Source organism: Gavialis gangeticus, unplaced genomic scaffold (assembly GCF_001723915.1).
Source record: "Gavialis gangeticus isolate Ggan-Ray unplaced genomic scaffold, GavGan_comp1, whole genome shotgun sequence".
NCBI lineage: Eukaryota > Metazoa > Chordata > Crocodylia > Gavialidae > Gavialis > Gavialis gangeticus.
In genome coordinates, this window is record NW_017729034.1 from 14,044,974 (window position 1) to 14,058,710 (window position 13,737).

General features: G+C 45.3%; 1 protein-coding gene across 1 annotated transcript in view; it reads right to left on the minus strand.

The window, feature by feature from the left end:
- Positions 1 to 13,737, minus strand: part of TBX15 (T-box 15) — a 219,206-nt gene that overhangs the window by 100,206 nt on the left and 105,263 nt on the right. The window contains exons 3-5 of the mRNA XM_019527667.1: positions 8,293 to 8,394; positions 2,448 to 2,619; positions 1,758 to 1,925 (exon numbers count right to left, since the gene is read on the minus strand). Coding sequence (XP_019383212.1) covers positions 1,758 to 1,925; positions 2,448 to 2,619; positions 8,293 to 8,394 — 442 coding nt within the window. The remainder of the gene's footprint in view (positions 1 to 1,757; positions 1,926 to 2,447; positions 2,620 to 8,292; positions 8,395 to 13,737) is intronic.

A 13,737-nucleotide genomic window follows, 5' to 3' on the forward strand; every position in this document is an offset into this window, starting at 1 on the left:
CTCGGGTCTCTACCCTGCCTTTCACTGGACTGCTAGGCCTTACACCCCTTGGACCTCAGGCCTCACTCTGTGGACCTTGGCCCTCATCTCAGGCCCCCTTCTATCACCCTGGACCCTGCCTCAGGCCCCATTCAAAGAGCCTAGGCCCTGTGCTTTTCTGTTAGGGTGTGATCCCCTAGGCTTTCCCCTCCACAGGGTCATCCACAAGGCACCAGGGCTGAGACTTTCTGGTGCCCGATACTCACCTTTCACTAGGGAGTCACAGATGTGGCATTTCCTGGAGACTGCCCTGCCACAGGCAGCCCCACCAAACCATCCTCTCCAGCATAGTGCATTTTTAGGTCATTCCCTAGGACCAGGAACCTCCTCTATCCCCATAGCTCCTATGCTTAACCTTCAGATGTTCTGGGAGCAGGCTCCTCCAGCCAGGCAATGTTACTCCAGCAGCATTCCTGCATCAACTACCAGGTCTGCTCTCAGGGCATTGGCGACATGTAGGGGGTGCATGCAGGTGCACATGCACCCCCTAAGGTTGGTAGTGCACCCCGTATGAAAAGCACCACTGACACTGCTGGCATTGCCTGCGGGCAGTCACCACTCACCACCCTCCCTCACTGCCAATACTGCCATCAGAGTCTGCGGGTGGTCCCTGATCACCACTGGCTGCCACTGACACTGCCGGAGGCATCTACAGGTGGTCTCTGACTACTTGTCAGTGCTTGCCACTCCCCCACCACCACCAACACCACTGCAGCCACCTGTGGGAGCACCCTGCTTGCCGCCGCCACCACCTGCGAGCCTCTGGGGGTGGACACACGTCATTCGTGTCCGAGGCCTGGTCTTATACCCAGACTCCCCAGCATCTCCACCAATCAGATGGCCTCCTGACCACCATGTGAACATCTGATTGGATCTGCTCCCACCTGCTCCCACCTGCAAGCTGTTCTGCATCCTGCTCAAACACTTTAAAGTGGCAGGCAAAACCTATGCCCTGCCACAGTCACCTATTAGGCATCTAAGTGAACTTAGGTGCCTAAGTGCAATTCTACTCCATCCTGTTCAAGTCCCTGAAAATCGACCAATACATCTACTTTTGTAGCACATTGTCATCTTTCTTTTAAGACTGAGTCACAAAAAAGGACAATCTGTTCACCTTTTGTATTAACAGCTTTTCAGGGACTGAAACAGGTTGGAATATAATGATCACACTTGGGCACCTGATTCCACTTACATGTTGAATATTTGGAATAGAATCTGGCCCCTTGTCTCCACAAGGATTTTCCAGCAGAGCACCGGAAGGTCATTATCATCCTACTGCAAAACAGAAACAAAAAACAAAACAGAAAAAACCCTTTTTGCATAGCCTGTCTGTAAAACTGTATGTATTTCTTGAGCAAACTTCACTGGAGAATGAAATGTCTCAGAGGCATGAATAACATGCTTTAGGGTTGTTGGTTGTAGCCATGTTGGTCTAAGGACATAGGCAGACAAAATTCTTTGTGTAGATGTGATATCTTTTATTGGACCAACTAAATAGTTGGAGAAATTGTTCTTTGCAAGCTTTCAGGCATAAAACCCTTCTTCAGGCAGTGCCCAAAAGCCTGCAAAAACAATTTTTCCAACTATTTAGTTGGTCTAATAAAAGATATCACATCTCCCCAAATAACCTTTTCTGAATAATATGCTGATAGTTTTATAAGTACAGAATCAAATACTGCAAATGAAGGGGCCAATAGTTGCCTGGGGCATGGCTTTACCTGTTGATTTTGGTATGCTGTCACTGTTGTGAAGACAGTCTCAGGGAAGTTGAAAGTTTTCACCCCATCACCTGCAGGCACTGGTTTTGTAGGAGACAGATCACTGCTGAAATCCTTACGGATCACATGAACTCGGGGCTGGTACTTGTGCATTGAATGTAGTATTATCTTGAAGGAAAGAAAGAAAAAACATAGAAATGATTTGCCTTTGGGACGTAGTATTCCTATAACTTTTATAATTATAGTTACTAGTAGTTGTTATTTATTATTACTCATTATTCACACTGTCCTAATTATCACACAAGGTTGAAGAGGGGATAAAGGACCCTCAAGACTAATGCCTTTTGTTATGAAATTGTGCTGTCTTTATCCACATCTCCCAACTGTGTATGAAAGTCTTCTTCCTGTTATAAGCTGCATCACCAAACTGAACTCCCATCCCAAATGGAGAATGGGCAGAGGAAAAAGGGTTTACAGCTTTATGGATTAGCAGTATCTGAGACTGAAAGCAGTGGAGCCAGGCAAGAGAACTCTTCAGCTCCATGTGGAATGGCCGTATCCACTTATCCACAGCAGAATGTCTGAAAAGCAATGTCATTTTGTGGGAGCTGGGGTGTAGGGGGGAGGAAGGGAGCAGGGGTAGTTGTTGTGGGACTAGGATGGCAAGTGTCAGCACTGGTTCTGACTTACATGGCCTTGATCATCAAGCTCGTTGTTGGTCAGTTTGAGTTTATCAAAACTGACCACTTGCCTCATCCAGGTATCTCCCGAAGCCAGTGAGTCAGGATGGATGTATACCCGTGGGGGTACTGGGGAGTCAGCATTGCCAGCCACCATCCATTTGGAGCTATGGTACACATACCTGGAAGAGAGAGGAGAATCCATATGGCTAAGTCAACCTGAAGCCCACTGCAGAAGTGGTATTTATTGAGTGCTGCTCGCCCCCACAAGCCTCTCCCCTCAAGCCCACAGGAGCAGCTAGGTGAGAATTTGCTTTACTGCAACATTCTGCCTTGCAAAGGCAAGCCGGGAAATCCTTCACCTACTTGTTCAGGTTTAATTTCTTATTAAAACGACTTCTTCAGTTACTCTCCCTATAAAATTCTGCCAAGCATGCTGTCCCAACTCCTGAGCCTACTCATGGCTGGCATATGACTTTATAAAAACACTAGTAAGCTCTCCATTATTTCTAAAAAGCTTACAGGTGTGAACTATCCCATAGGCTGTTCAGTGCACATGCATGTTTGTCTGGAAATGGCAGAATTCAGCGGCCACCACAGGAATTGTCAATGGAGCTGAGTAGCTGGATGGAAAAATTACCAGACAGGTAAATACCACTTCACCTTTGCCTGAACCTTATAATGCTCGAGAGCAGCCTCTCCACAAGACCTCTACAATATTTCAGATAGGCTGTCTTCTAAATTGGTGTGCCAGTTAGCCTGGCTAAGCTAATGACCTTATCTACAACACCATGTGGACACAGCTACTCTGCTTCCAGTTCAGAAAGCAGCCTGCCTGGAACAGTCCAGCCTGTTTGAAGGTACTCAGGAGTATGGTAATTTTACCATAGATAGATATAGCCTTAGTCTTTCAAATGCAAAGGTTGCAAAAAGTTTAGAAGTTCCTCATTCTTGGCATATCAACCTCTGGATTTCTTAATTTTGTAACTATTTTGTATAGAGTGATATTCTATAATCTACCTTGAGCCAATGACACTTCAGGCAAAGCTTACCTACTATGGATCTCCCAAGGCATCTTAGTTTTGAAAGGCAAAATTGTCCCCTATTCTAGTACTAGGAAATTCCCTCACTGCTGTGGTGGTGTACCTCAGACCTGAGGTTCCAGTGTCTGCTATTCTATGACTAGATAGAGGGAGGCATAACTAGCAGGGCTGGAAGTAATGAGGACGGGAGCAGGGAGGTACCCCTGAGTGCCAGAGGAAGGGTTTCCAAGAGCAGGAGGGAATGGGTTGCAGGGGTCAAATCTATCCTGGAGACTTAAAAGCAGTCCCCAGCTGCTGCTGCTGCTGCTGCTGCTACAGCCACAGTATGGTCTGCTTGCCCTGGCTAGAGCAATGCTGTGGAGCTGCTTCTGCTGCCTGTACACAGATTCCATGGAGGTGAGGGATGCAATTCTGGTGCCCCCTACTAAATTGGCACCCAGTGCTGGTGCCCTGCTTGCCCACCCCAAGTAACGCTGCTGGGCCTGGATCACTACTTAGTATGTTGCCCATCAATCCTTACCTATAATTCATAATTTGCTGCCTATTTTTCCCCAAAGGAGCACCTACAATATTTTTTACCCATAATAGTTTGTTGTGCATATACTACCCAAGGAAGGAAAGACGTACCTGGAAGTCCACTCATTTTGTACTTAAACTCATACTGTACGAATCATAACTAATGAAAGAAGCAACACAACTGCATAAAGATCTAGTTACACCCTGTAGTATGATGCATTTCCTTGGAGAATTCTGCATTTTGTTCCTGAGCTACAAAGTCCAAAGTGTATAATTTCAAGAGGAACAGATCTCCTCTCCCCAGGAAATTTACTGAAAATCCATGATACCTGATGCTGTCTTGTCCATTCCACCAGAAAAATATTTTTCCTTCAGCAGTATTTTCATGTGCCATGGGGATAAACCAAGGGGCAATCTGGCTGACCTGCTCGACTGGGCTTTAAACTAAGCCTGCCAGAGCTTGGGGAAGGTTGCCACCACTGCAAGCCCACTGGGCAACCTTTCTAAATCCAGAAGGCTAAGGCATTTAAGGGAACCCACCCCTACCCTAGCCCCAAATCGACTGATCTGTGGGGAAGGCAAGAGCCCCCAACGAGACACTTGCCTGCCTGTACACCAATGCCAGGAGCTTGAGGAATAAACAGGAGGAACTTGTCCTCCTGCTAAACAAGAATGAATACGACCTCATAAGGATAATGGAGACCTGGTAGGACTCCACCTATGACTGGGCCACAGCTATAGATGGCTATACCCTGTACAGGAGAGATCATGTAGACAAAAGGGGTGAGGGTGTAGCTCTTTATGTCAAGGACAGCTACATATCCCTGCAATTGACATTGGCACCCAGGAAGGATGACTGGAGTCCCTCTGGGTTAAAATACATTGGGCACAGGGGACATCATAGTAGGAGTCTACTACAGACCTCCTAACCAGAAACAAGAGCAGAACCAGGAATTCACCAGGGAACTGGCTGAGGCTGCATGCTCTCAGTGCATGGTTGTCATGGGAGACTTTAACTACACAGACATCTCATGGAAAGAACACCTGGCCAAAACTGATCAGTCACAAAGCTGCCTCACGTGAGTGGATGAGCTCTACCTGACTCAAGAAGTCTATGGGCTGACAAGAGGTAAAGCGTTGCTGGACCTGGTACTGGCCAAAGGGGATGACCTAGTCAGTGACCTAAAAATCGATGGAAAGCTGGATGAGCTGATCACCTTTACTATCCATTGCAAAGCTGGCAAGTCAGTCAGCAATACAGAAGTCCTCGACTTCAGGAAAGCTGACTTTGACAAGCTCAGGATGCTCGTTGTCAAGGCCCTAAGGGACCATGACTTGACAGGAAGAGGAGTCCAAAAAGAGTGGTTGCTCTTCAAGCGAGCAATCCTGACAGCACAAGGGATGGCCATTCCATCTCGGAGGAAGGATAGCAAAAGGGGACAGCAGGGAACTTGAGCAACTCCTACACCTCAAAAAAGAGACTTATAAAGGATGGAAGGCTGGAATTACCACCAAGGAGGAGTTCTCAGCACTGGCCCATACCTGCAGGGAGCAGATCAGGAAAGTCAAGGCTGTAACCAAGCTCCATCTGGCTTCACATATCAAGGATAACAAAAAGTCCTTTTTCAGATATGTAGGGAGTCAGAAAAAAGCAGGAGTAGCATTGGACCCCTGCTGAACCAGATGGGACAGCTGATAACCGACAGGCAGGAAAAGGCCAACCTGCTTAATGGGTACTTCATGTCGGTCTTTCGTAAGTCCAATGGGACTGCCCTGCCTAGCAAGATGTAGGATGGCCAGGGTGAGGGCATATTTATACCCAGCATCAGTGTTGATCTAGTAAAGGATCACCTTGAGAGGCTGGACACCTTCAAGCCAACTGGTCCTGACAGATTACACCCTAGGGTACTCAAGGAACTGGCAGGTGTCATCGCCCAACCATTGGCAAAAAATATTCGAAAACTCATGGCTCTCAGGTGAAGTACGTGAAGAATGGAAGAAGGTCTATGTGGTACCCATCTTCAAGAAAGGGTAGAAAGTAGACCCCAGGAATTACAGGCCAATCAGCTTGACCTCAATCCCCGGTAAGATTCTGGACAAAATTATCAAGGAGACCCTTCTAGATAAGCTTGCTGAGGGCAGCATCCTGAGGGATAGCCAGCATGGGTTTGTCATGGGTAGGTCTTGCCTGACCAATCTCATCTTCTTCTATGACCAGGTGGCATACCACCTGGACAAGGGAGAAGAGATTGGCGTCATATATCTGGACTTTAAAAAAGCCTTTGATCTGGTGTCCTCATGGAAAAATTGACCAACTGTGATCTCGGCTACACCAGTCCGATGGCTGGGAAACTGGCTCCGAGATCAGACCCAGAGAGTAGTAGTGGTCGATGGTAGCAAATCATTATGGTGCACTGTGACCAGTGGTGTCCCCCAAAGCTCTGTCCTTGGATAAGTTCTCTTTAACATCTTTATCAATGATGTGGACGTTGGTGTCAGAAGCGTACTGGCTAAGTTCAGTGATGACACTAAACTTTGGGGCATAGTGTCCACACCTGAGGACAGGCTAGTGATCTAGGCTGACTTGGATAAACTTAGTAAGTGGCGGATACAAACCTGATGATGTTTAATACTGATAAACGTAAGGTATTACACCTCGGGGAAAAAAAACCCCACAGCATACTTATAGGCTCAGCAGTGCTACGCTTGCTAGTTCCATGGCTGAAAGAGACTTGGGGGTCATTATTGACCACAAGATCAACACGAGCCACCAATGTGATGTCGCAGCTGGTAAAGAAACCAAACTCTGGCTTGCATCCATAGATGCTTCTCAAGTAAATCTCAAGATGAAATCCTCCTGCTGTACTCAGCCTTGGTGAGGCCGCAGCTAGAGTACTGCATCCAATTCTGGGCTCCACAATTCAAGAAGGATGTTGAGAAGCTTGAGAGAGTACAGAGGAGAGCCACATGCATGATCAGAAGGCAAGACAATAGGCCTTATGAAGACAGGCTGAGAGCCATGGGACTCTTCAGTCTGGAAAAGCGCAGACTCAGGGTGACCTGTTGGCTGCCTATAAGTACATAAGGAGTGTACATCAGGATCTGGGAGAACATCTGTTCACCAGAGCGCACCAAGAAAAAACTAGGACCAACAGTCATAAACTCCTCCAAGACTGTTTTAGGCTGGACATAAGAAAAAATTTCTTTACTGTCCAAGCCCCAAAGATCTGGAATAGACTCCCTCCAGAAGTGGTGCAGGCACCTACTCTGGACTCTTTCAAGAAACGTTTGGATGTTTATCTTGCTGGGATCCTCTGACCCTAGCTGACTTCCTGCCCCTGGGGCAGGGCGCTGGACTTGATGATCTTCAAGGTCCCTTCTAGCCCTAATGTCTATGAAATCTATTAAATCAAGAACAATCAAGAGTTGGCCTATCAATGCAGGAAAATCATTTCATCTTACTTTTCAGTTTCACAGGGGATTTGTGCCAAAAGTTTCCTGCAAAATTGTTGAGGCTCCTGCTCATGGATCAGGTCCTGCATCATGTGCTACTCTAGGTCCAGATATCAAAAACAGACCAGTACATGCAGCTCAAGCCTGACATGTGACCACCCCAACCCTCCTATGTAGGTGTCCATACATTTTTTGCTGAAGAACTGCAAGCACAACCAAAACACTCCCTCCTTTTTCAGTTACTTTTTTCTTGGCCTGTGGGTGCATGAACAATTTACCACAAGGTAAACTAGGGTGTGAATTTACATCACATCAGCTACTCTGCAGTACATGCCTATATAAACACTCTTATTCTGTGGTAATTGTGAACCAGCCATCCCTATATCTATGAAGGATGAACTAAACATGCTTCCTGTGTGCACACTGGTATTTACTGCAGAGTAGTCAACACACCCTAACTTACCTTGCAGTGTCTTGTTTGTGTGCCCCTCCCTTAAGATAGTGATTCCTAGTCACTATTAACTGTAGAATGTAGATTGAAAAATGGACATCAGAAAGATTTAAATGATTGATGTTTGAAATTCAAGGGCAGAACTTGAATCCTGATCTCCAAAAGTACATGGAAGTATATTAATCTCATGTTTCCCACTGGGCCAGATCTTGAACTGTGTAAATCTATGTAGCTATGTTGACTTGTACAAGTTGGAAATGTGGTCCTGTCTCTTCCTATGTGAAATGTACACCTTTACACTGGATTCTGGTAGAAAATGCTTTTGCCAGGCTCCTATATCACAGTATTTGGAGTCTAGCTGACATGCTGTTCCTCTTTCTGTAAAAGCTTACCTGTATCTTTTGTTATCCACAGGCACAATGTCCATGGCTATGTAATATTGCTGATGGGGGTCCAGGCCTGTAATTTTCACTCTCATGGCTGGAAACATTCTCCTGGAAAAACAAAAGAGTCCATAGAGATGACAAAGGAGAATGGAGGAATAAGTAGGAAAGGTCAGGAGATGGCTTTTGTACCTGCTCTGACATCAGGAGCCACCATGAAGATATTGCATCATGAATGTTCTAATATGTTTCTCACTTGGACTGACTCTTATGTGGACAGTACAGAGGTTAGCTTTGCTGGTTGCCAGACATTTTCTGTTTGGAATCTAATGGTTTTTTTCAAACTAGGAAAGGTTTAACAGTCTACTGTTCTAGTACAAGTTTCTCTTCTGTTCTAGTGCCTGTGCTACAGTTCTAATACTTCAGAGTCAATCACCTTTGGCTCAACAAACTTGTGGCATTCAGGTTTTTGTCCTTCTGTTCATGAATATTAAATTTGTGATGCTAATCACAGATAATGAGCTATGTTTCAGTATTCCAAAAAGAAATCTGAATCTCTAAAATCAACGAAGGGGTTATTGTTGTTTTTTTAAATCTAGTTCTTTGTTATTTGGTAGTAACTTTTCTGTTACCTCCTTTAAATGTGTGCAATACAGTCTTGACATGGTGTGCCTGAACTGATGCATCAGGAATTGCTAGAATGAGCCATTTCTGGATTGTGAACCATAATCCATGAATAACTCAGCTAGAATTCCAAAAAAACCCCCAGGAAACTGATTTGCCATAATTAATTATCTTACAACTCAGTGCATTCTGCAACAACTCAAGTTTTGTTGGGGGGGGTTCAGAAAAGAGTATTAGTTCACTGGCAAGAAGCAGTCTTCCTTTTTAACTCAAACAGCTCTTCCTCTTTATTATATCAAGAAGGAAAATTTACTGGTCACTGGGTGTGTCTACACATGCATTTACTGCACAGTAAGTGGTTTTTAGGTTAGTGTCTACATGTGCAGCTGTTAAAGCGCAGTAATGCTGTATGCAGACTGACTTGGGACTAATTTAGTCCCAAGTCAGTCCACACACACAGTGTTACTGTGCAGTAAGGGGTCTACATGGGCATTACTGCACAGTAACTAATCAGGTGTAAATTTGATACCTGCATGATGCAGGTCAAATTTACACCCAAGTTGGCATAAGTCACCTTAGTTACTGCACAGTGCAGGTGTGCATGTGTAGGCATACAGCCATACTGCGCAGTAATTTTCTCTTACTGCACAGTAAATGTACACATGTAGACACGCCCACTGAATTTCAGTTTGAAAGTTGCATTCACTTTAGGAGAAAAAGGAAACCTCTCAGTCACCGTGACACAACTAGATAGAACTATGAGCTGCATAAAACTACTAGAAAAAAATCTCTGCAGAAACCCCTTAGTCAGGAGGTGGATTTGTGCATTTAAAGAGGTTATATATTTCTTAGCTAAACAGTTAAAAATTAAAACTGAAATAGCAAATTGGCTTTGAGCAACTTCAGAGCCTTGTCTCTTCCACAATGGCTTGTTAAACTTGCCAACCCAATTGGGTACAAGATACCTTAATTCAGGAAAAGGGGCTTGGAAGCAGTTTAAGAGAGAAATTTTGTTTCATAGAGTTGATGAGGCATCCAAGATTAATCTAAGTCTCTCTAGGTCTAAATCTGTGCACCACAGGAAACTGTGTGTTGTATACTTCAAGGGCTCTTTCCAAAATTAAAGCCCTGAAGAACACAGTGTAAGGTTGCAGAAAAGCCCATGGGGGTGATATGTATGAAGTACCACGTAAAAAATTACCACAACCCATTTGGCAGTCTTAGTAATTAATCTCTGAGATAATCAGAAAAAAATTCTACTGATCCCCCTGCTTCCTGAAAAATGTTGTAGCTGAAAGATTTGGGTATATGTTTGAAGTTTTGTTAAATACTATTGTTTTTTTATTCTGTGGGTGTACAGTTAGCTCAGATTTCTTAGAGTCACCATTTAACAGGACAGTGGCCCTTCCAAATTTAGGCTGGTATTGCCTCTTCACATCCTACCATACTGTCATATATTTATTCTGCATACAAAAAGTCTGCATGCATGGATATCCTTATGTATGAAATGTGCTGGAATAGGAACATTAAGCTGTTATATTGTTTGAGTCTTTTTAAAGAGTATTAACAAAGTACAGTTGTTACAGTTGTTTATCTCATTCTATCTACAATGAGTTCATATTTTCTGAAGGTGGAAAAATTATCATATTTTTCCATTCTAAAAACAACTTTAAATACTTTTACATACATGATTAATTTCAAGAAGCAATACCTTACGTCATTTCAGGACAGAAGGGAGTGCTAGTTTGTAACAACCAGAAATTTTTATTTGTTTCAGCTACTTTGGTTAATACAAAGAGAAAGCATCAGATTTCCTTTGTGACAGGTGCACATACTCTGGTAATGGGGATTAGAAACATACCCCAAAGTCAGGAACTTCCCTTTTTCAAAGGTATGAATCTCATATTTATAACCTCAATGAGTCATGATATATCAGTACTTATATCTGACCCTGAAGCTAGGATATTTTGGTTTTTGGCAGGTTTTATTTTTTTGGAGGGGGGAAGGGAGATTCCATTATAGGGGAAAGAAGAAACCAGCTCTCTGGCACATTATTTTAAATCACACTAATAATTGTTTGAAGGTTCTCAGATGTTAGAAATAGTCCCAGTGTAGACTGTTTAGTGGGCAGAGTGCAGACAAGGGTTAAAATGTATAAGATATTACATGTTATTGTATAGTTCAACTATTCTACCCTGTTCTTGCTGACACTAGCACAACGGGTTACAATCCTGGGACAGGGGGAGTTTTTAGGAGATGCATGTGTTCCACTAGGCAAGGAATAACTCCTCCGAGTGTTATACAAATAGAGTTTTTGCCTATTGCTTTTAATCTTGTGTGTTTTCTTGAGTTTTGCATTGCCTTAAGAAACTCTATTTTGTATTGCTCTGTAGCTTGACATAAGTGCTCAACCTTTCAATGCTATATGTGTGAGACAATGGCTGAGAGTGTGTCTATGGAAAAGGAAAACATCAGCTGGTGACTGGCTGAAGAATGCAGACAGGTAAAAGTCCAAAACAAGAAGAATCCACCCCAGAACAGTGAGAGAACAAACAATGGCAATTGACCTTCAAGGAAGAATACACTGATAACACAGCAAAAGCCCAGAGGACTGGGTGAATTGACAAAGCTATAAAAGATAGGGTGAGACATATCAATTTTGGGTCTTGTTCTGCATGTTATCCTGGAACATCAGTTCATCTGACGAGATGGACCAGCAGGAGCCTGGCTCCTACTTGTGATCAACTTGGCTGGCCACTAAGTTGATCTGAGTACTGGTAAGACTGGTAACGTGTGGCAGAAAGCCACCTTGGTTTCTCCCCAAAAATCTCTGCCCTGTGACACTGTGACCAAATCTCTGTGCTGTGACCATTTGATTAGGTCGGGCTCAGCAGAGGAGACCACAACCTTACCCTGTCTTTAGGTAACTTGAGCTGGCTGCATTCCTGAGGGAGGGGGGGACCTGCTCCCTCTGCCTACGTGACTTGAATCAATCACCTGGGTGAGGGTTTTCTACCTGGGGAGCTGGAATCTGCCCGGTAACAGGTGATGTATTTCAAATTGGTTGGCTGACAGCCAGCTGGGGCTGACCTCCACTGGACCAGGTGAATGAGGTCACAGCAGCTATATAAGTTAGGTGGGGGAGGAAGGCAGTCTCTTGGGCCATGAGGTGAGGCTGGAGCCATGAGGGGGGGACTCAGAGGAGCATAAACATCTGAAAGGGTCCTCTCCCCCAAAAACTCATGAACAAGGAACAGCCAGACGCTAGAAAGGATCTCATCAGCCTCTGGAAGAAGCGTGTGAGTAAGCTACTCGAGATCTGATAGATATCTAGCTGGCAGTAACTTAGATGCGTTATCAAAAGGTTACCACAGCCAGACTCTTTGCTCTTTAGGATTTCTAAGAAGTTGCTCAATCCTGTACCCTAGTTTACCCTACCCCTTGTAATCAATAAAGTTCTCCTTTTTGACTGGTGTGGGAGACTTATTGAGGGGTGGGTCTAAATTATGCCTAAGAGACCCCTTAGGACTGCGGACTAAAGGAGACTTTACTTTTTGTCCCCGGACTTGGGGAAGCGCCCCAAGTGCCTGTATTGGGTCAAGTACCCGTAGGACTATTAGGCCTGTGTTTCCCCGAGGATACAGGGCCAAGACAGTCCACTCTCAGGGTGGTGGCGGCACGTTACCCCCAGACTAGCGAGTGTGCTCCGGGAGAGGGGTCGGCCGGACATAAGGCGCCCCTAGGGAGGCATTCGGAGCCTGGAAGGTGGTCGGGTGCAGGGAGGTGGGTGGCTCAACGCAGGAGCGCCCCCTACTGGCCCGCCTCACGTGGTGGAAATAGCGGTGGGATACGAATACCCAGCTGTTTTCCTGAGGTGGGATCTCTGCTCCTGCCACAACATATATGAGCGCAAAACAGAAATTGGGGTATGAATGTGGTGTGTGGGTGTGTGTGTATTAAGCACTTAATCAATAGATGTGGCATCTTGCCTTATCCTCCCTCATAAGGTCTTGCTCATGATTTGAGTAATTGGCAATTTGTGTAACAGGAGTACAGGCCTATCTGTCAAAAAAGCAGAAGGTCAGAACCCTAAACCTAACCCTACCCAACAACACTGGAACTTAAAAGTCACTCTCCCTGGGGATCCCAACTACTGCTTCTGAGACCACAGAGCAACACAGTATGACTTATCTTTGCAGGTTCCTAACCATGAGCATAATGGGTGTCTTTCCTGACACTAGCAATAAAAGCCATCTTGCACAGAGGGTCCCTTACTTGCATATGCAAATTCAACTCTCAAGAGTGCTACACTTGAGGTGGAATGGTGATGGCATAATATCTCTGTCAAAATACCCATTAACTTGTAGGGAAGTGCACAGGGATAGAAGACCTTGAGCACATCCACACAAGCATGCAAACGTGTCTTGCAGCATCTCAAAGCTCTTTCAGATGCTGCAAGAGGTATTTGCAGCACAGGGCAAACTTAAACCAAAAAAACCATGGGAGAAAAAAGTGGGGCAGGGCACAGTCCCAAGCCACCCCCTGAGCCAACCAGAGGCTCGGTCCTCCACAGTGACACTCTGGTAGTCAGCCAGAGCATCTCTATGGCTGGCCCTTGGTGCAGTGCTGAAGTACGCTGCCTGCCTGTGCAGAGCAGACAGTGTGCCAGCTGCAGGGAGCTGGACCTCCTGCCGGTAAGTAGGGAGTGGGGTGGAGGCTGAGGAAGGGGGAGAAGAACATGGGGGGACCTCCACCAGCCCCGCCCACTGGCCCTGCCCACTCCTCTACCCCCCCCCGGATTGCTGCCCCACCCAACCCCCATCCCCCGTC